Source organism: Artibeus jamaicensis, unplaced genomic scaffold (genome assembly GCF_021234435.1).
Source record: "Artibeus jamaicensis isolate MK-2021 breed Jamaican fruit bat unplaced genomic scaffold, CSHL_Jam_final contig_685, whole genome shotgun sequence".
In the NCBI taxonomy this organism is placed as follows: domain Eukaryota; kingdom Metazoa; phylum Chordata; class Mammalia; order Chiroptera; family Phyllostomidae; genus Artibeus; species Artibeus jamaicensis.
Window position 1 is genome coordinate 13,228,820 of NW_026521924.1, and position 21,518 is coordinate 13,250,337.

Genomic DNA, 21,518 nt, shown 5'->3' on the forward strand with positions numbered 1-21,518 from the left:
GTCTGTCTCTCCTTTTGGCTTTTCTCTCTGCTTTCCTTTGGACTAGTGTTCACATGCTCTTTTTTTTTTCTGGGTCTATATTAAATAATTTGTGAACTTTTAGTGATTTTGCTCAGCACATGTTATGATGAAGCCATTTTCTCTGTCACTATCTCGCAACCAAAAAACCTGTGCTTTTCTGTTTTGTTGCAAGAGAGCACAAGTTTATTTTCAAACTTAATAAAAAATGGAGATCATGCTATTTCCCCCCTCAACCTGTCTCTTTTTCTTTAATTCTTCACATATTCATGTAACAATGTCTCTTCAAGTGCACTGTTAGAAATAAATGGGCCACTTTCCTCTGAAATAATCCTCACAGCTTTCACAGGAGATATTTCAGTTAGTATAGGCTAGGCAATGCTGTGATAACAAACAACCCCAGACTTTGGCAAATGTTCATTTCTTATGGTACCTCTTGTCAGCAGTTCACGTGGGGTTCAGCTCTATTGATGCTGGAATCCAGGCAAAAGGACCAGCCTCCTTCTGGGTCACGGGATTCTTAAGGGAGACAGGAGAAGAGCAGTGAGGAACTCTGCTCTTAAAATGTGTTTAAAAGTGGCACTAACTTTTCACCAACCTCTATTGGCCCAAGCAAATCCTGCAGCCATCTCTGAAGTCATTGTGATGGGATTGGTTTGGGCACAAGGTGTCAGACTTCTGAACTCATGGGCCACATCTTTCTTGTCCATTGCAGAATCCACACTACCTAGTAGAGCACTGAGCACTTGGAAATTTCTAATAAGTACTGTTTGCAGTTGGGCAACCTGAAATTCAGATTTATTTCATATACAATCTCGTTAGCCACTGTTTCATATACTGTCTCCTGTGTTAGAAGCCCTCCAGATGAAATGACTTTCATGTGTATCAACTTCTTTCGTTTTAACAAGAAAAGTCAAGAAGGAGATTTCCATGTAGGTCAGAGAGACTCTTACCTCCAAGCACAACAGAACTGTGAATAATATACCAATGCAAGTATCTGGCTTGGATGATTTACTAGAAAGAAACTGCCCATGGCATTGAAGCTGTTCACAAAGCAGAATGCCTACCTGAAAGGCTCCTATTTCCAATGACATATAGAGGGTGTTTCTGACACGCTTTCACTGGATTGCAGTAGAAAATGGAATGTGTAGGAATGGATTAGGAAGGAATTACTGGTAGGAAACAAGTCATGTTGTGCAGGTATTATCAGTAACCAGGTGGCAGAAAGACACTCTTGGTTCTGCGACAAGATGGAGCAGCCCCGCAGCCTTGCTTCGAGCTTCTCTAACGAACACTCTCTCCCCAGCAGAGTTAGAGCCAGGAGCAGATGCCTGCTCTCACTGCATTCTGGCCTCCTCCACTCAGCCACTCCTCAGCCAGCATGTGCTTCCACTCTTCTCAGACTTTCAGGACGTCCATCCAGGGCATTCTGGCCCAGGGCACCCGGAGCCGAAGTTTTCTTCTCCGAGCTGCTGGAGTGAAAACACAGAAGGTCAAGAGAGAGAAGACGGCTTTGGACCCTTGTTTGTGAGCACAGAGGGGAGAAAAACATCAAGCGCCTCCCCCAGCTCACTCCAACCGCAGTCAGTGAGTCCTAGAGAAAGCAACACAGTGGTAGGAATAGAGCCCAACTCATCCCAAAGGGCAAACCCTGTGCAAACTGACAAAAGAATGAAGGAATCGGAAACCCCAAGATCTGGAGCCGTCTCTAGTGAGCACGAACGAGATGGTAGCCTGGAATCAAACTCTATTACAGACCAGGTAACCCTCTCAGGGGAGGAGCTCCATGTTTGCAAGGAGTGTGGGAAAGGCTTTAAAGATAAATCAAACCTCATCGGACACCAGCGGACGCACGCATTGGAGAAGTCTTATGTGTGTGTTGAGTGTGGCCGAGGCTTTAGCCTGTTGTCGGTCCTCATTAATCACCAGAAGAGACACCCAAGAGAGAATCCGCACACGTGCAGCGAGTGTGGGCGAAGCTTTAGCCAGAAGTCCAACCTGAACAGACACATAAAAATACATTCAGAAGAGAACCATTATTTGTGCAAGGAGTGTGGGCAGAGCTTTAGAAGTTACTCAGTCCTCACTAGACATCAGCGGAGTCACTCTGGGGAGAAGCCCTATGTTTGTGAGGAGTGTGGGCACGGCTTCACCGAAAAGGCGTACTTTATCAGACACCAGAGGACACACTCCGGAGAGAAGCCCTATGTGTGCATGGAGTGTGGACGAGGATTTGGTGATAGGTCAACCCTCGCAAAACACCAGAGGATTCACTCAGGGGAGAAGCCCTACGTTTGTCATCAGTGTGGACAGGGCTTCAGTGAGAGGTCATCCGTCACCAGACACCAGAGGACACACTCTGGGGAGAAGCCCTATGTGTGCATGGAGTGTGGACGAGGATTTGGTGACCCGTCAACCCTCAGAAAACACCAGAGGATTCACTCAGGGGAGAAGCCCTTTGTTTGTCAGGAGTGTGGGCATAGCTTCAGTGAGAAGTCATGCTTCATCAGACACCAGAGGACACACTCAGGGGAGAAGCCCTATGTGTGCATGGAGTGTGGACGAAGATTTGGTGATCAGTCAACCCTCAGAAAACACCAGAGGATTCACTCAGGGGAGAAGCCCTTTGTTTGTCAGGAGTGTGGGCACAGCTTCAGTGAGAAGTCATGCTTCATCAGACACCAGAGGACACACTCAGGGGAGAAGCCCTACATGTGCCCGGAGTGTGGACGAAGATTTGGTGATCAGTCAACCCTCAGAAAACACCAGAGGCTTCACTCAGGGGAGAGGCCTCACACGTGTGGTGAGTGTGGCCGAGGCTTTAGCCGGAAGTCATTCCTTCTTACTCACCAGGGGACACACACAGGGCAGAAATATGTTTGTGGGGAGTGTGGGCGAAGTTTTAGCTACAAGTCAAATCTGGTCAGACACCAGAAGACACACTCAGGCGTGAGGCCTTATATATGCAATGAGTGTGGGCGAGGCTTTTTCTATAAATCGACCCTCACCACACACGAAAGGACGCACTCAGGGGAGAAGCCTTATGTGTGTGATAAGTGTGGACGAGGCTTTAGCCGGAAGTCACTTCTCCTCATGCACCAGGGGACACACTCAAGGAAAAGCATTATGTTTCCAAGGGGTACGGACAGCACAAGCCAAATGTCATCAGACCCCAGAGGACACACTGAGGGAAGAAGCCTTGTGAATGCAGAAATCACAGGCAAGACTTCAGCAGTCAGTCAAACCTCATCTTGTGCCACGGAGACACCTAGGGAATAGCCCTTCTGTGTGTGTGGAGTGAGTGGACCTTCAGAGATTTGGTGACTCTCATCAGGCTTCGGGGACACATTCATCCGAGGAGGTTTACACATTCAGAGTGTGGGTCACTCCAGCTGTAAGTCGACGCTTATTGCACAAGGAGGACACACTTAGGCGGACACGTGGGGTGAGCAGGGACTGTGGGGGAGGCGTTAGCAGTAAGTCAACATTTCCCGAACATCCAGCGGCCGACGGACAGGCACAAGGTGGCGCCCTCAGGGAGGAGCTGTGTGTTGGGCAAGGCTCTCGGGCTCTCACGCCGCAGGGAGATCCTTCTGTAGGGGTGAAGTGGGGTCATGTCTAGGGCTGAGGATGCCGAGGAGCTCTGCCCAGATAACCGCATCCGGACCAACGCAGCTGCAGCTCTGATGGCCGCAGGGCCGAATTCTTCTCCAGGATCTGCTCTCAGCCACAGGGAACTGCACCTCCCTACGGACTCACGCCTGGTCAATGGCAGATGGACATGGGGAGGCGAAACCTCACTCCTGAACTCAGTTGGGTCCAAAGGGTCATCCTGGATCCAGAGATGCTCGTAAGATCTCAGTTGGAAACACACTGCAGGTGAGCTTCTTCCTCTGCCCGGTCAGCCCTTACTCACCAAAAAACCACTCAGTTCCCCGTCTCATTGTCTCTCTGGTGACTCCACTGTAAGACATGTGAAGTGTACAAGGAGTGTGGACATGAGTCACCTTTCACAAGCCCCAGCTCGTACTTGTACATAGAAGCTCTATGCATGTGGGCAGAATGGGCACAGACTCGGGAAAAGCACGGCTCGCTACGTATCAGAGCACAGCTGCGTTGGAAGAAGCTTTACATGGACAGGGAGGGAGTCGGTGAGACGCTTTAGTGATTAGTTTTACCTGATCTTCGACCCGAGGACCCTCAGGGAGAAGACCTGTGTGGGCAGAGTTTGTGGGGGGAGCTTCACCCTGATGCACCTTCTGCGGAGGCTAAGAGGACATTCCTGCCACCACAGACCTCTGTCTGCCTCACGCACCTTCCAGGGTGTTTCCGAGCTCTCGACACCCGCTGTCATCTTTTGTGTGAGAGTTGAGATAGAACGAGCAACTAAATAGACATGTTTTCTTCTACTTTCTGTAATCAGATGCAATAAATAAGTAAAAGCTTTTATTGAAGTGACCTAAGAACGACCAACTTGTTTTCTTTTCATGCACCAATTCTGACCTGTGTTTTCTTGTCCTTTTGTTCTAGTCGAATCTTGAATAAGCTCAAGCTGTGCCCCTTAGTCTCTCATCCATTTGGAAAGGAATTCACATGAATTCGGGCCTAGATTTGGGGCATGAATCCAATCCTTGAGAAGAAAATAAGTCCCAAATAAATCTAATCAATTTGTTGGGGAATCTGGGCCTTTGCATGGGGAGGGTGATCGAGATTCTGGAGACATGCCAGCCGAGGGGAGGGAACTTGCCAGGTCTCCAGGCCCGGACTGCCTCTTCTTCTGACTGATTACTCCCTTTGGCTTCTGGGAAGTTCCTTCCGGGGCTTTGTTCCTTTTAATCTGTACTCAGGTCTTAGCTGAATCCTCCTCATCCTCACTGAAGCATCACTGTTCCCCGATGGCCCGTGTATGTCCTGCATTTTCAGGGACCTTTTAAGCACGCCCTCTCTGCTGCCTTCCACAGTCTGAGCTCCAGTCCTTTAACCACGGCCTGTTCTCCAGTCATGAGTCAGTGCTTTGGGCCTCTTAGCTACTCGGAGGTCTAAAGACCCCTAAATGTAGCTTCAGTGCCATGTCCCCTCAGCCCTCCAATATAAGGGCCCTATTAATGACACCGCACATCGTCTTTCTACTAACTGGTCCAAGACAGCCTAGCCAAACACCAGCTGCTGTTCTCCAGCTCAGGGACCTGGCCCTTCGGCCGCACCCTTGCCTCGTCCCACTCCCTGCGGAGCCCAGGTTGCCCGACTTGACAACCCCACCATCCCTGGCTCTGATTTCTAGGTTCTGGGCCAATCACTGTTCACTGGGAGAGGGTCTGCCTACACTGTAGCAGGTTGGTTTGCTCAGTTGGAGTTTGGGTCCACAAATTTGACATCAGGCTTTGAAAATCAGAGAAGGCGCAGAGTGGTATTAACACCCCAGCCAAGGAGGGGCCGGTGCAGAGTCTGAAGGAGTCCCTGGCTCCAAGGCCTTCACTCCCTCGGCCCTGCAGTCAAGTCTCCCATGGCTCATGGGTCTGCTCAGGTGAGGAAGAGGCGTCAGCACCAGTATGTAGGCCCCCACCCCTTTCCCTCACAGTCCTTTGCCAGAACTACTCCTGTGACATTAGCACTGCTTCCAGTCAGACCTGGAAGCCACAGGTGGAAAGTGTACACGGGTCTGAACAGTGATGAATGAGATGGGCCCTTTGCCTCCCACGTGAGCTCAAGGCCCTTCCCCGTGTCCTGCTATTGGGAGAGGGAAATGCCAAGAAGAAAAACCAGTACCTTCTTTTAAAAAACAGGGTATACCCTCTTTGTTGAATTTAATCTAGATGTCATTTTGGAGAACAGCCAAGCACACAACTGCCCTTTAATTAAAGAGAATTAATTGGGATAGGTTGAAACATGGCATTCTATAGTACTTTAAAAAAAAAAAAAAGGAAGATTCCTAGAGTTCCTTCCACCAGTGTTCACCAGTGTTCTGAAGAGGGTAAGAGAATTCCTTCTCTGAGGGTCTGGGCAGCAGCTGGGGACTGGTAATCTCCCAAAGCCAGGTTACACTCAGGGACAGGTTTGGCCTTCATCCACTGCCAACAGGGACCCCACAGGGACGGGTCCCAGCTCACTGACACCGCGGCAGAGTTGTGTCTGCAGAGCCCTCCCTGCTGCTGGTCATTGGTGCCCCTTTTCCCAACCTTTCACATCCCCTGGGGATTTTATTATTTTTTTTTAAAGATTTTATTTATTTTTAGAGAGAGGGGAAGGGAAGGAGAAGAGAGGAAGAGAAACATCAATGTGTGTGGTTGCCTCTCACGCTCCCCCTACTGGGGACCTGACTGGCAACCCAGGCATGTGCCCTGACTGGGAATTGAACCAGTGACCCTTTGGCTCACAGGCCTCCACTCAATCCACTGAGCCACATCAGCCAGGGCCCCCTGGGGATTTTAATGCTACTTATAATAGTTTTTGTCTGCGCAGTCTCTGTGCAGTATCTGTCCTAATAACTAAAAGCAGGGCCTGAGCCTTTCCCTAAGGCTCGGAGACACTGCCATGAACAGAGGCTTGCTTGTCTTTTGACAGAAGGGCCCAACCTGTCAAAATCTTAGTGTAAATAAATTACAATATTGGAGTTGTGTCTGATTAATAAAATTGTGAAAACACTTCAGATTTCCTGCCAACACATCAACACAGGAATTATCTGGGGGTTGAAGATGTGGAAGAGATGATGCAGGGAGATGGAGAAAAATTAAGAGAAAGATAAGGCGTGATGAACAGCACTGAGACCGGGACAGATTTGGGAGGTCAGAAGTGTGGTCGTGGCCCAGACAAAATTTCCAGAACAGCTCTGGAGATAGCAATGTGGCCTGCAAGGGAAGATAGAAGTGTCCTAGGGTTTGTTTCCAAAGTACCGATGATTGATTGCCTGGATGTAGAAGATAGGGGAGAATTTAAAAGGATGTCCACAAACACAGCTTTCCAACAGTAGAAACATTTGCTAAAGATAAACAGTTCTTATCACCCCGAGAATCCAAGCGGAAAGCCAGCATCACCTTGTCTGTTTATTGTAGGGAGAGTGCCTTCTCTGGGGGGTGGGTTGAACCTCACCCTCTCTCCCCACCCAGCTCCTGTGCTGTGCTGACCTGTGTGGTGGAATGTGTTTTTTGTGTGTGGAATGGCGCCACATGTTAACATACTGTCTCAGCTCCAAATTCACTTTTTGTTGCCTGATCTATGAAAGTGGATCTGGGCCCTTTAAATACTTTCCCTTGGCCAGCTAGCACGAGGTTTATCAGTAGTGGGCTCTGGAGCAACACCGCAGGAGAACGGGGTGGTCCTTCTGGGCTCAGTGGCTCTTTCACCAGGCTCCTGAAGAGTGAGTACCCTTTTCCCCCCAACTCCTTGACCAGCGTGGTCTCTTCATGCTACATGCCTGCAGAACACAGCTGCCTCTACTGATTGGCCATCCTGTGTTTTCTTCAGCTGTCCACTCAGGCAGCGGCGGTTTCGTCAGGAGCCCAGGCAGCACAGGTCCCTGCTTCCGCACCCTCCCTTCATCTCCACGGGCATGGAATCTGGGGCCCCACTGGACTGGCTTCCTGACAAGCAGATCACCTGACTTTTCATCTCCTGCGGAGGCCCAGAGCTCCCCAGCCCCTTTCTTCAGCTCCATGTGCATGCACAGCAGGGTCCCTCCTTAGCTGCCCCATCCCAGGCTGTGCAGAAAAGCACACTGGGTCCCTGCAGCTTTTTGCTCTGCATTTCCAGCAGTGCCTATAGCTGTGCTGTGAAGTTCCCACTCACCTGCCCATTGGCCTCATCTCACTTGTGCCTCATGGGTTCCTTCGATGCAGCCCTTCAGACACAGACAGTGTGGGCTCCATGTTTGGTATCAATAGCAGCATCTTGGTTCTCTGTCCACATCCAACCGCCTTTGGCCGGCCTGCAATCCAGAGGATTATCCTGCTTGCCAGCTCTGGCCTGTGCAGTCCCCCACCCCAACTTCTCCACCATCAGCAGGCTGTAACCACACACCTCCAGGGAGGGCTGAACCCCAGCCTTGCAGGGGAATGCTGCTTCCATTTGACCCTTCCTTAGGAACTCTCCCCTGGCTGTTTTCTTCCAATATGTATTAGTTACTCTCCTGTCACTGTATAGTAATTCTTTTTTTCCCCAGGATTTATTTTTTATTTTTAAATTTTACTTTAATTGTTGTTCAAGTACAGTTTTCTGTGTCTTTTACTCCCATCCCAGCCCACCCCCCCCAGTGCTCCCCACCTCCCTCCTATTTCCACCCCCCTTAGTTGTTGTCCATGTGTCCTTTATACTTGTTCCTGTAGACCCTTCCCCTTTTCCCCTGAAATTCCCTCCCCTCTCCACTCTGTATAATAATTCTTTATGTTAAATTTCCTGTTTAAATTACTGTGTGGTTTCTGGCTCCTCATTGGACCTAGACTGACACAGAGGTGAATTGTGTGTGTAGTTCTTGAATGAAGGCAAAGACACGAACTTTTGATGGCATTATTCATTGAACCCATAAGCCGAAGAAATAATGCTAGTCAAAGTTACTATCAACACTAGTGGGAGCTCTGGCCCTGAACCCAAAAACAAAAATCTAACGGTCTAGACTTGGGGATGGCTAAGTACAGCCGGAAGGCCAAATATGGCCTGTTTCCTGTTTTTCTGTAAGGCTTGCAAGCTCAGAGTGGCTTTTTACATTTTAAATGGTTGAAAATAATCAAAAGAAGAGTACTATTTTGTGACACATATCCGTGTCCATAAATAAAGTTTTATTGTAACGTGGCCCCACATTTGTTATGTATTGTCTATAGCTGCTTTCATGGTACCATCATTGAGTAACTGCATCAGAGACCATATGGCCCATATACCCTGAAATACTCTGACCCTGAACAGAAAAAGTTGGCCGATCCTTGACCTATACTAGTGATTTTCAACCAGTGTGCCATGAGAGTTTTTAAAACATGCAGTATCTGACTTCTTAGTCAGGGGCACTGACCTCTTTTTCCCTTGGATTTCTAAATAAAAAATGATGACAGCCAATACAACAATAGCTGTCCCATATGAATGAATAAAAATTATACCTATTTTTTTTGTCAGAGCAGCATCATTTTAGTAATTAGTTTATGTGTGCCATTAAATGAAAAAGGATGAAAATTACTGATCTGGACTGAACCTTGGGGCCACTTTACCAAAGGCCCAGTGAGTAGCCCACTTAACCCCTTGTTCTGGAATTCATGACCTCTTTTTTTTCTTATTTGTAGAAACTGACAAGCTGGTTCTGAAATTTGTATGAAATTGCAAGGGATCTGGAATGCCAAAACAATCTTGTAAAAGAAAAACAAATGAGGAGAACTCACATTTTCTGATTTCCAAACTTACTACAAAGCAATGGTATATAGACAGTGGGATAGACATACAGATCAATGGAACGGATCGAGAAATCAGAAGAAAACCATGTGTCCGTGGTCAACTGATTCCCACAAGGGTGCCAAGACCATTCAATGGGGAAAGAATAGTGTTTTCAACAAATGGTGCTGGGGCAACTGGATATTTACCTGCTGAAGAATAAAGTCGAATCCTTACCTTATGCCGTCTGTAAAAATTAACTAAAAACGTATCAAAGAACTAAATCAGGGGTGTCAAACTCATTTTTACTGGGGGCCACATCAGCCTCGTGGTTGCCTTCAAAGGGCTGAATGTAATTTTAGGACTGTGTAAATGTAACTGCTCCTTGGCGCTGCCACCAGGTAGAAACAAGGTGGAGGGCCGGATTCGGCTCATGGGCCTGGGGTTTGCCACCTGTGATCTAAATGTAAGAAACTAAAACTATAAAACTCTGAGAAGAAGAAAACAGAGCCAAATCTTCATGTTCTTGGGTTTGGCAAAGGATTAGATATGCCACCAAAAGCATAAGCAAACAAAGGAAAAAAGGGAGATAAATTGGACTTCATCAAAATTAAAAACCACGGTGCAGGACACTATCAAGAAGGTGGTAGAGTTGCACACTTTCTTGATAGACAACCCACAGAATGAGAGAAAGTGTTTTTAAGTCGTATCTGATAGGGGACTTGTATCTAGAACACATAAAGAACTCATAACTCAATAAGAAAAGCACATAGCCCAAGGATGATACACAGATGGCCAGTAAGTACATGAAAAGATGCTCAACATTATTGTCATCAGGGAAATGCCGATCAAAACCACAATTCAATAAATCCCAGGTACATACCCTAGGATGGCTCAATCTAGATCACTTAATAACTAGTGTCAGTGAAGAAGTGGAGAAATCAGAACCCTCACAGACTGCTAGTGGAAATAGTCTGGCAGGTCCTCAAACAACTAAATGGAATTACCATATAACCCAGCAATTCCACTCCTAGGTATATACATACACACACGAAAGAAATGAAGGCATATGTTAGCATGAAAACTTGCACATGGATGTTTAATGTAGCATTGTTCATAACAGCCAAAGGGTGGAAACAACTTTGTGTCTTATTAACTGATGAATGGGTAAACAAAAGTGGTATATCCATACAAATAGCATTCGGGCATAAAAAAGGAATGAAGTACTGATAAACGTGCCACTGTGGATGAACCGTGAAAACATTGTTAAGTGAGGGGGGTGGGGTGGGTAAAGGCAGAAGAGGGGAAGGGGGTTTAAATGGTAATGGGAAAACAAAATACAAAAAAGAATAAAATACGCTAAGTGAAGTAAGGCAGTCACTAAAGACCGTGTACTGTATGAATTCCTTTGTAAGAAATGTTCAAATGTCCTTCGTTCGGGTCTTTGTTCACATGCACTCTTCAGAGAGGCTTTCCATGGTCATCCGTCCAGTTACGACCCAACACTCTCAATCCCTCTGCCCTGCTTTTTCTCTTTTCCACAAATCACTCTGTTACTTTCTAACCTGTTCATTTGGTTTATTGCCTGTCTTTCTCAATAGAACATAAACTCCTTCCAGGAAGGGAGTTTGTATCTCAGTAACAGTGCATGGCCTCAGTAGGTACTAAATACATTTAAAAATGCACGCATGAGTGATTTGTTAGGAGGCAGGCTCCCTTGGGAGCAGCTGAGGAATCAGATGGTATTATATTCCTGTTTTTGCCACCTTGAGCAAGATAATTTGTCTCTTTGAGACTCCATCTCATCATCTACAGATCAACGGAAATGGGATGGCAGAACATACATTTTAGGGTAGTGTGAGGATGAAATCGCAAAGCCTCGAGGTGGAAGCTTTCCTTGCTAGGTTTGAGGAACAACAAGGAGACTAGTATGACTGGAGGAGGAGGAATGAAGGGAATGGTGAAGGAGCTGAGGATGGAAAGGGCTGCAGGGCTGGATTTTATTGCTTATGTTCTGGGAAGTTATGGGGAAGTGGAGAGCAGGGCAATGACATTGTCTGATATTCGTAATCCCATCATCACACTATAGAAGGATCCCTCTGGCTGCTGTGAGTGCAAGAGAGGAAGCCAACAGACCGCTTAGGGGCTCATTCAATTATCCAAGATAGAGGTGGCTAGGGCTGGAGTGGTAGTAGAGGGGTAGGTGACAGCAGTCAGCTCTAAGACATTTTGAAGGCGAGGATTTGCTGGCTGATTGTGACATGGGAGAGAAAGAGAGGGGTCAAGGATGCTGCCAAATTTGCCATTTTGATTTTTGACCTGAGAAGCTTCTGAGATGGGGAACACTGGTAAGTGGTTTGGGGAAGAAGAGTAAATAGAATAAAGTATGTAGTTTTCCCTGGCCAAGTAGCTCAGCTGGTTAGAGCATTGTCTTGATACACCACAGTTGTGGGTTTGATCCCCAGTCAGGGCACATACAAGAATCAACCAAGTAATGAATGAATAAGTGGAACAACAAATTCTCTCTCTCTGCCCCTCCCCCCTAAAAATCAATAAAAAAATTTAAAAATAACATATTTAAAAATCATGTGCTTAAAAAATTAATTTTCATCGTTAAACTTAGACATTCATGCAGGTGGCTGGATATCAAAGCCAAAAGTTAAACCAAGAAGCCCAGGGTTAAAGGAGTAAGTAAATTTGAAAAACCTGAGCATGTAGTAGCATTCAGAAATCACGGAACTGGATGGGACTGATTGGGAAATATTCATTCAAATATTTATTAAGTCGTTGATTTCTGCTAAGCAGTTTCTAGGTACTTACAGCAGTGAACAATAGACAAAAATCCAGTTGTTGGAACTTCCATCCTGATGGGGAGGGATAACGAAATGACAAAAACATGCAGTATGTTAGCTATTAAGGTTAAAGAGAAAGGGAAGGTTGCAGTTTTAAACAGGATGGCCGAGGCAGTTAAGTCCTCAGTGGGAAAATGTTGAGTCTTGAAGGTAAGGGCAAGAGAGGTGCACCCACCCGGACGACAAACATTCCAGGCAAATGCAACAGCGAATGCCTACCTGGTGAGGCGAGAGCGCGTCGAGCAAGTTCACGGATAAACTGGGACAGTTTATGTGGCTGTACCGGACTGAGCCGGGGTAGAGTGGCCGGAGTTGTGGACCTGCAGTTAATGGGCCGGGGCCTGGACGGCGGAGAGTGAAAACCAGCTCGGACAGTTAACTTTGATTTAACTCCCTCCCCCAAGCCCCGCCCCACTTTGAGCACATCAGGTTACAAGCTCCCTGCCCAGCTCTGGGACCGGAAGTAGCTTCCACCCGACACCATTTTGCTCACACTCGCACTTCCGGCAACAGTGGCGGGAAGCAGGCTGCGGGAGGGCGACTAGGCCTAAGCGGAGGCGAATCCGGCGGGAATCGGAGCCATCAAAACCGCCACCATGGTGAGGAGATACAAGCTGGGGATGCGGGCGCTTCCGGGTCTGTTGTGGAGGGAGCGGCCGCAACCGATTGGGGAGGAAGCCGTGGTTGGCCGCTCTTTGCGGTGAAGGTCGGGATCGCGTCCACTCCGTCCCGGCGCGAAATACGCGGACTCTGGCTGTTCGGCGGGTTGGGGGAGGGGGAAGCTGGAACTGCGGGACGGAGGTCCGGGTCGCTCGGTGGGGGCGAGGGTAGAACCGTGGGTCTTCTCTCTGCTGTTGTTGCAGTACTTGGGATCCTGTAGTCACTAAGTAAACTTTTGCAGAAGAAATGTGTGTCTGTAATTTGAGAGCGGGCACTAGAGCCACAGGAGGACTAGGGAAGGGGGTGAGTGCCTAAGAAGGACATGGGGCAAGAGGTGGAAGGGCTTCTGGCCAAAACCAGAGAATATTTTGGGGTCTAGTAGATGGGGAGGAGGGAGCGGGAGGGCGAATGAGACTGTTAGGAGGAAGAGTTGAACTTCTTCAGCATGTATGTATGAATACCTGACTTTTCAGGAGTTGGGGCTATCCTACGAAATGTATCCTTTCTTCACCGAGTTCACTTTTTAATTGGGGACATAATGCAGAGTTGTAATTCGGCATTAAGTAAAAGTAGTGGTGCGGAGGGAGGCGGGGTAAGAATGCCTTTAGGAGTAAAGGATACTCCTGGGCGGGGGTATTAACAGATTCAAAGGATGCGAGAGCAAAGCATTGAAAGTTACTGGAAGTGGACCGGGAGGAAGAGGTGGAAGACGAGATGGGAAGAATTGGCAGGAGCCTGGTTACTAAATGCCTTACATGCTCCTTAATCGTGCTGGTGAGGAGGCATGTCCTTGAGGGATTGCGACCTGCAAAATGACATGGACTTTGTGTTTAGAAAGGACACTTTATTCTGTAGGTGATCTGTGTTGGGTGAATTGAAAGCAGGGAAATCAGGTCGGGTATTGTTTGGGGAGTTGGTTAGAAGAGTGGGCACTGGATTCAGGCTCATTAGGTTCCAGCACAGCTTCCTGACCCCGAGACAGGGCAGGCTACTTCACGTCTCCCAGCTTCAGTGGCCTCATCTGTAAAATAGCAAAAATAATGGAGCTGATTTTGAGAATTCAATGAGATATACAGTTCTTGTCACAGTGCCTGGTATACAGTGAACCTCCTGGTAAGGGTCAGCTATTTACAGGGTGGACCAAAAAATGTTGCTGTGAAGGTTGAGGAGTGTGTCTGGGAGCTGTGTGATTGATTACAAGGCGATTAAAAGAGCCATCCCCCATAACCTGGGTCTCCAGGGTGCAGTTCAAGGTTCTGATTCACACATGTGGATGTTCAGTAACCTGTTCTTGTCCAAGCTCACAGATGAACAGCACACACAGGTCTGGCCCATAGAAGGCCCTTGTAGGAGTTAAGACTGGCCAACGCCAGTCAGATTGATGGGAGGCTGATACACAGGTCAAATGCCAGATCATTGATTTCTGTGGAGAAATATAACTGCCCAGGGCACCCGACAGTTCACACTGTGCTGTCATTATAGTCTGTTTTAGCAGAGATACACTACAAGCCAGACTGTAAAGCAGAAAAGGTGCTTGGGTTAATTAAGAAGTATATTACGTCATGTATTCTTAAAGATCATTTTGTGTTCAGACCGATGAGCACCCTGGCCACAAGCAAGTTTCCCAAAGGCAGCCTTGGAGGCACTCACAGATTCTCCACTGGGGGACTCCACACTCACCTCCAGGGTGATCAGCTCCTTTCTGATCAGCTTCTGATTGGTTGGGTTTTTAGTGCCAGTCCCATCCCAGCTTTTTTACTCAGTCCCTTTAATGAGGTGTGGGTGTCTTACAGCACCGGGGTCACACTGTTAATCTTCACAATGGCAGCTGGCTGATCTCTGCTAGGGATGGGTTGGATTAGTTTGGAGACATCCTACGAGCTCACTCCTGAAATGTACCCAGCCTAAACAAAGGCAGTTGTAATGTGCAATTATTTGAAGGGAAAGCGGGGGAAACAGTAGTGGGTGGAGGTCGGGGCTGAGCACAAGCTGTCATGGCAGAATTCCTGGGAAAAGGACTGGCTGTACTGAGACAGACAGACACATGGGAAAGAAGGCCGCAGCAGAAGTTTTTAGGAAGGACTAAGGGGTATGTGGTTCCAGAAGAGGTGACTCTCCTCCCTGCTGATTTCTTCTTACAGACTGTGGGCAAGAGCAGCAAGATGCTGCAGCACATCGACTACAGGATGAGGTGCATCCTGCAAGACGGTCGTATCTTCATTGGCACCTTCAAGGCTTTCGACAAGCATATGAATTTGATCCTATGTGATTGTGATGAATTCAGGAAGATCAAGTGAGGAGTGGGCTGTGTGGGGAGGGATTTGGATCGGGAGGAGTAGATTGGGTGGGTGGTCCAAGTGATAGGTGGTGATGTAGGTAGCTGCTTCTGGTCGGTTTGCTCTCCGTTCTAGAGGGCAGATTTAAACGGTGACGTTGGACTCTTAAGAAATCTCCTTCTTTAGCCCAGCAAGCCTTGCTCTGTAGTTCTAGCACATTACAAGTTGTAAGGAGGGCTGCTAGGCTTTTTGTTTCTCTTTCATTCTTGTGCCCCCCGGGTACTGGGGTAAAGGGCTCTCCTGTTTTCCCCACAGGTGTGTGAGGGGGGAGAGCTTGATTTTCTGGCCTCATTGCCTATTTGTAAAGCTGTAGCCTAAAGGGCTCTCCCCTTGCAGCCTGGTCTGAAACTGCTTTAAGAAGCCTCTGACCCTCTTCAGGGTAAGTGCTCAGCTCCCTCTGGGTTTGGGGCCAGTGATTTTTCTTGGCATTCATAGAAAAAGTTGGACTTATTTTCTACTTTCCCACAGTTCCACAAGTTATTGGATAACTCCCTTATATTAAGACTCCCGGAAGTTTCTGGCCTACTAAACTGTGTGGTCTAGTTTTTGGTCCTATTTTTACATTTAAAGCATCTTGAGGCCCAAAGAGGTTAAGTGATTTCCATGCTCATCCAGCTGTCTTTTGCCATGTGCATTGCATGTTATGTTGTCAGGAGCTGTGAATTCCCTTGACTCCCTCTTGGGCTGTTGGTTTCTTTGTGGCAGGAGGTTAAGAAGCACAGGACACAATGCGCATTAGAGCAGGGCCGGCGGAGCAGTGTAGAGCTGTTCCAGACGGTTCTCTTTGTTTTATGAATGAAACTAACTTTAGTCTAATGATAAAAAAAGTGTTTACTAGAAAATACTTTTTTAAAATGCAGAAAAATACATGAGAAAAAAATTAAGATGCCCAGAAGGGTTTTTTTAAAGATTGTAAAAGGGCAATATGTACTTTCATTTAAAAATTTAAAAAGCACAGATTAGCAAAAGGGGGGGGGAGTCCACCCACAGAAAATCACTGTTACTTTTTTTTTTTTTTTAAAGATTTCATTTATTTATCTTTAGAGGGGAAGGGGGAAGGAGAGAGGGAGAGAAACATCAATGTATGGTTGCCTTTTGTGCATCCCCTGCTGGGAACTGGCCTGCAGGGAACCGGCCTGCAACCCAGGCATGTGCCCTGACTGGGAATCAAACTGCGATCGTGTGGTTCGCAGGCCTGCGCTCAATCCACTGAGCTACACCAGCCAGGGAAAATCACTGTTACTTTAATATAAAATAGCTTTAAAATGAAACCTTTAAGTTCATTTTTACATTGAGGTATATTCTTTTTTCTTTATTTTTAGTGCACTGGTTTTGGTTTTTTCCTTCCCTTCCCTATCTTGTAGTTTATTTTTCCAGTTCACACTCATATTTTGTTCATCCTTTTATGGCTGTGGCTGTCAGGAGATCTTTCTGTGCTGTGAGGACAGAGGTGTGGTTCCTGTGTAGTTAACTCTTCTTTTCCTTTATGGTTTCTATTTCTGGTGTGAAGCGAGGGACGGAGTGATAGGCCCACTGGTAAGTGGGGTGAGTGGGATTCAGTTGACCTGAGGAATTGTTTTGGCTGCCTTCTGACACTGGCAAGACCTTAAGCCAAAGGGAGGGAACAGTGATAGCGAAGAAGGCTGCGGAAGGGTAACTGGACGGTTGTTGCTGAGTGACATTGAGCCGGGCTGGGCTTTCTGGACTGTTGTCGCTTGTTCTGTGTGTCCTCCTGGCATGGGAAACAACCACTTTGGGTTACAGAGTCAGCCTGTGAGGACTGTCTGGAGGAGCTGTCTTAGGGAAAGCTCGTGTGTCGCTTGTCAGGAGAAAGAGTGTAAAACAAGTCTTGGAGGCCTTTGGGAAGGTAAACATGAACTTTACCCTCTTTCTAATACTTGCTTTTTTGTTTCTTCTCCTGAACCTGTTTGCAGGCCGAAGAACTCAAAACAAGCAGAGAGAGAAGAGAAGAGAGTCCTTGGTCTGGTGCTGCTTCGAGGGGAGAACCTGGTCTCCATGACCGTAGAGGGGCCTCCCCCCAAAGACGTAAGTCAGAGCCAGGTGCCAGGGCAGGGCCATTATTGAGCTTATGCTGTGTGCCAAGCACTTAAGCCTTTTCTTTTTGAAGCTTTTATTTACTTATTTTTAGAGAAATGGGAAGGGAGTGTGGGAAGAGTGGGAGAGGAACATCGATGTGCAAGAGATACATTGATTGGTTGCCTCTCACGCACAACGCACAACGAACTGGGGACCTGGCCCGCAATCTGGGCAAGTGTCCGGGCTGAGCCACACAGCCGGGGTGCACTGAGTATTTTATTTAATTCTCATAATCCTCTTTTGGGATAAATTACTCCTACTTTATAAATGAAAACTGGGTTTTAGTAACTTGCTCAGGGTGTTACAGCTAGCAGGTGATGACACTGGCGCTTGGTCCCAACCAGTACAGATGGCATTGGTTCTATAAATGCCACCCTGTCAATACATTTAGAAATAGAGCAGGCTTAAAGGATTTAACCAAGTTTGTTTTCCCTTTTTCACTCCACATACATATTTTTTAGTATTTAACACATAATATGCATGTAATATTTAGTTCGGCTTTTTCACTTACTGTAAACATTGTTCTGCTTGCTACAAGTCATGTTAATGAAATGACTATAATTGTCTCTCAGATGAATACAAAGTAGTTTATCATAGTCATTTTCTGATTTTTGGACTGCAGTTGAAGCTTTTTCCAGTATAAATGTCTGCAAGGGATGTTATATTTTTCGGTTCCAAGCATATTCATAGCTCTTGATACCTATTTCCAGTGGAATTTAGTGCTCTAATGTAGCCTATTGTACACCGTCATGACCACGATCAGTTTCGTTGTTGCTCTGTCATTTGCAGATGAGGAAACAGTCCCCAGGTTGTCAAGTGCTCTTGACTACCGCACCCTTCTGAATTTGTTTTAATTTTCACAGGAGTTCGTAGGTGATTGTGTTGTGGCATGTTTCTCTAAAGTTACCCTTAGGCTGTTCTAGCTCGCTGCAGGGGTGGCAGCTAGGCATACAATCCCAGGTGAAGGAGTGATGGGGTTATCACGCACAGGTGGAGCGTTGTTCTGGGGCCCCGGAAGTCTGAGGTGTGCTCCGGGCAGTGGCATTCCAGAGTACATGTGTGATTCTCTAGGCCACAAGCGTTTCAGCACGTTCCTTCATTTTCCAGACTGGCATTGCCCGAGTGCCACTCGCTGGAGCTGCCGGGGGCCCCGGGATCGGCAGAGCTGCAGGCAGAGGAATCCCAGCCGGCGTCCCCATGCCCCAGGCTCCTGCAGGGCTTGCTGGGCCAGTTCGTGGGGTTGGCGGGCCATCCCAACAGGTGAGTTGGTGAAGGGCACCAGTGTCTGCTGGTTAAAATAAAGGATGGAGGGAGGGTCCACATCTGGGAAGAGTCCAGAGTGATCAACCTGTGACGGTCTGACCATCCGTATTTCATGCACAGGGCTTTGTGTATTGTTCCTGGAATCAGTCGGAAAGGAAAACTTGTCATTGTGAATGATATCGATGGTATTGAAGTGAAGGGATGCGTGAAAAGTGTATTAGTCGTCTGTACTGGAGCAAAGTGTTTCTGTGATGACATTTGAAATATACTCTCTTATCTCCAATTTGCGTTGGTATCCTCTGCTCAGGCTAGAAGATTGGAATTGGGCATTTAAACTTGATCTTCTCTGCAAGATGGTTTTGAGTAAGAAGTCTGATGCCATGAGTTTTCCCTTAGGAGATCTGGTGTTTGCTGTTCTTTCCCGAGTTGCGGGGAGAGCGGACGCTGCATGGAATGTTCTGTCTGTAATTCTCTTCCTGTGTCTTCCTAGGTGATGACCCCGCAGGGAAGAGGCACCGTTGCAGCTGCTGCGGCTGCTGCCACAGCCAGTATTGCAGGGGCCCCAACCCAGTACCCACCAGGCCGTGGGGGTCCTCCCCCACCAATAGGCCGAGGGGCACCCCCTCCAGGTGAGAAGCCCATAAAGAGACCATTGGTAATTGAGAAAAGATCCTGAGCTGGATTTATGATGAGACACACCTTGACTGAAACTGATGATGAGTTTTTATAGTTAAGCAGGATTACTCTGAAATCCAGCCTTACTGACCAACTGTGGAACGGGAGCCCCTGGGAGGCCCACGTCTTTGGCCCATGTCCCCGTTTGCTCGGGGTTGCTGGGAGCGTGGGATCTGTCTCAGAACTTGGTGGGCAGCTTGGTGTGTTTTCTGCTTTTGACCTTTTGACAGACGGTTGAGCTGTATTTTGGGGGCTTTTCTCTTGCAGGCATGATGGGCCCACCTCCGGGGATGAGGCCTCCCATGGGTCCCCCAATGGGGATTCCCCCTGGACGAGGGACTCCCATGGGCATGCCCCCTCCAGGGATGCGGCCCCCTCCCCCGGGAATGCGAGGTAAGTGCCCACGGCAGTCACTTTGACTTCCTTCCTAGAGCCCTGTTGGGATGGGAAGTGGAGGGAAGATTAGATTTTGACCATATCCTCTGGGCTTTCAGGCCTTAAGCCTAGGGAAGTGAACTTTTAGCAGACAGCTTAGTCCAGAAAGGAAAGAGGGAACAGCATTTCTTAAATTGACCTAACTCCTGCTTAGAACAGTTGGAGCAGCCCTGTACCCGGGTACTTCTCAGTGTCCGAGGCCGGGTTCTCAGGTCACGTGAAGCGATGCATTCCCAGGGTTCCCAGGAAAGGTCATGGACTTGTCTTACACTCTTTGGTTTGGTAGTGTTTAGTAAGTAAGAGAGGGTTCTGGGCTTGGCTGTGCTGTTCAGCCCATACAGTCGTACCTCGGTACTCATTGGCCTCAGAACTTGTCAAACCCTGTACTCACTGCATTTTGAGGAGAAAAAAAATGTTTTAACACTTGATCCTTGCTTGGGACTTCTCACACTTGCTAAAACTTGTGTGAGGCAGGGTGCCGCACCGCAAGAGAAAATAACTTCATTGTTCGGTGTGTGTCAGTTTTAGCACTCGTCATGAGTTCTGGAATGAATTAATGACAAGTACAGAGATACCACTGTATATCTTTTTTTTTAAGATTTTATTTATTTTTAGGCAGAGGAAGGGAGGGAGAAAGGAAGAGAAGCATCCATGTGGTTGCCTCTCGCATGCCTCTTCAGGGGACTTGGTCCACAACCCAGGCATGTGCCCTGACTGGGAATCGAACCAGTGACCCTTTGGTTGGCAGGCTGGTGCTCAATCCACTGAGCCACACCAGCCAGGGCTCTTTTTAACTCCAGTTTAAGTAATGCTGGCTTAGATCAGCCCTCCTTTTACAGACAAGGAAACAGTCCCAGTGAGAGCTCAGTGTCCGCACTCCCAGGCCAGTGTTGTTCTTGCCAAGCCGTAGTGGCTTCTAGGATGTCCCGCAGCCACACTCGGTGACTCCTGTGTCTCTGTGTCTCTGGGTTTTCTGCTTTGGGGTTTTATAACCCAGCAGGAGCCTAGTCAGCCCCAAATGGGCCTCCAGTCAGCACGCTGTGTCCCCTCTGATGGATCGACACTGCAGGGAGCGGGAGGCTGGGACAGGGCCGGGGTTTGAGTTGCAGATCAGGCGCTGACTAAACTTCTCACTCTTACTTCAGGCCTTCTTTGACCCTTGGTCACAGTTATGAAAGTAGCTCCACAGAGGCCCGGGCCCCGGGGCCACGTTACCACAGACCCGTTTGTTTGTTGTGCCGTTGTTCTGGAGTCTCACCGTTATTCTGCAAGTCTGACTTCTTACGGATTGTCTGGTTTCCCTTACAGGGCCCCCTCCCCCGGGAATGCACCCACCAAGGCCCTAGACTCAGCCTGGCCCTCCTCAGCTCCCTGCCTGTTTCCCGAAAGACTGTACATAGTCCTTGTATTTCCTTGTGGCCTGTGAAACAAATTTGTAATAAACTCTTAATAGCCTCGTGTGGATGCACCTGATGTTTCTGTTCATTTTTGGATAAAATAAGTGCTTAATTGAGTCGAGAAGGGGTGCGTTGGGAAAATTAGCCCTAATCTTAGCTGCTTCCCTTATAAAATGTTTTTCTACACTTGCAGAGATGTGTACAAACTCATACCAAGAGAATGACAGGATCGAACTACAACGAGATATTGTAACCCTTCTAACTGGCAAATACCAGTTGAAATAAACACTTTATGCACTGTTGGTGGGGGGACTTGGGGTGTCCTCCTCGGAAGGCGCTCATCAGGACAGCTCCCTGGTGCCTCTTCACAGCCACGGGAAAGGGACGTGTTGGTAACTCTGGGAAAACAGAAACCCTGGTGCGGTACTAGTGAGGGTAAA

At 47.7% G+C, this 21,518-nt stretch overlaps 2 protein-coding genes across 3 annotated transcripts; both read left to right on the top strand.

Annotated features, from left to right (window-relative positions):
- The first annotated feature begins 1,689 nt into the window (after positions 1–1,689).
- Positions 1,690–4,563, top strand: LOC128628296 (zinc finger protein 343-like). Its single transcript, XM_053671183.1, has 3 exons — positions 1,690–1,922; positions 2,091–3,063; positions 4,549–4,563. Exons 1-3 carry the CDS (start codon positions 1,690–1,692, stop codon positions 4,561–4,563), a joined length of 1,221 nt encoding a protein of 406 aa, XP_053527158.1.
- Positions 4,564–12,693: 8,130 nt separating this feature from the next.
- SNRPB (small nuclear ribonucleoprotein polypeptides B and B1) lies at positions 12,694–21,149 on the top strand. Of its 2 annotated transcripts, none has more exons than XM_037141169.2 (7): positions 12,694–12,814; positions 15,017–15,168; positions 17,146–17,257; positions 18,416–18,568; positions 19,062–19,200; positions 19,514–19,639; positions 20,827–21,149. In XM_037141169.2, the coding sequence occupies exons 1-7, from the start codon at positions 12,812–12,814 to the stop codon at positions 20,835–20,837; spliced, it is 696 nt and encodes a 231-aa protein (XP_036997064.1). In that variant the 5' UTR covers positions 12,694–12,811; the 3' UTR covers positions 20,838–21,149. The 2 variants fall into 2 exon arrangements, with proteins under 2 accessions (XP_036997064.1, XP_036997063.1); XM_037141168.2 differs by having other exon boundaries at positions 20,990–21,149.
- Positions 21,150–21,518: the final 369 nt, after the last annotated feature.

What these genes read in the sequence shown, in the direction of transcription:
- SNRPB (XM_037141168.2), top strand. An exon ending in AGGGGCCTCCCCCCAAAGAC is followed by an intron (nt 17,258 to 18,415) that starts GTAAGTCAGAGC and finishes TTCATTTTCCAG; the next exon opens with ACTGGCATTGCCCGAGTGCC. An exon ending in CCGAGGGGCACCCCCTCCAG is followed by an intron (nt 19,201 to 19,513) that starts GTGAGAAGCCCA and finishes TTTCTCTTGCAG; the next exon opens with GCATGATGGGCCCACCTCCG.
- LOC128628296 (XM_053671183.1), top strand. Translation starts at nt 1,690, where the DNA reads ATGAAGGAATCGGAAACCCCAAGATCTGGAGCCGTCTCTAGTGAGCAC. An exon ending in TGTGGCCGAGGCTTTAGCCT is followed by an intron (nt 1,923 to 2,090) that starts GTTGTCGGTCCT and finishes GAGCTTTAGAAG; the next exon opens with TTACTCAGTCCTCACTAGAC.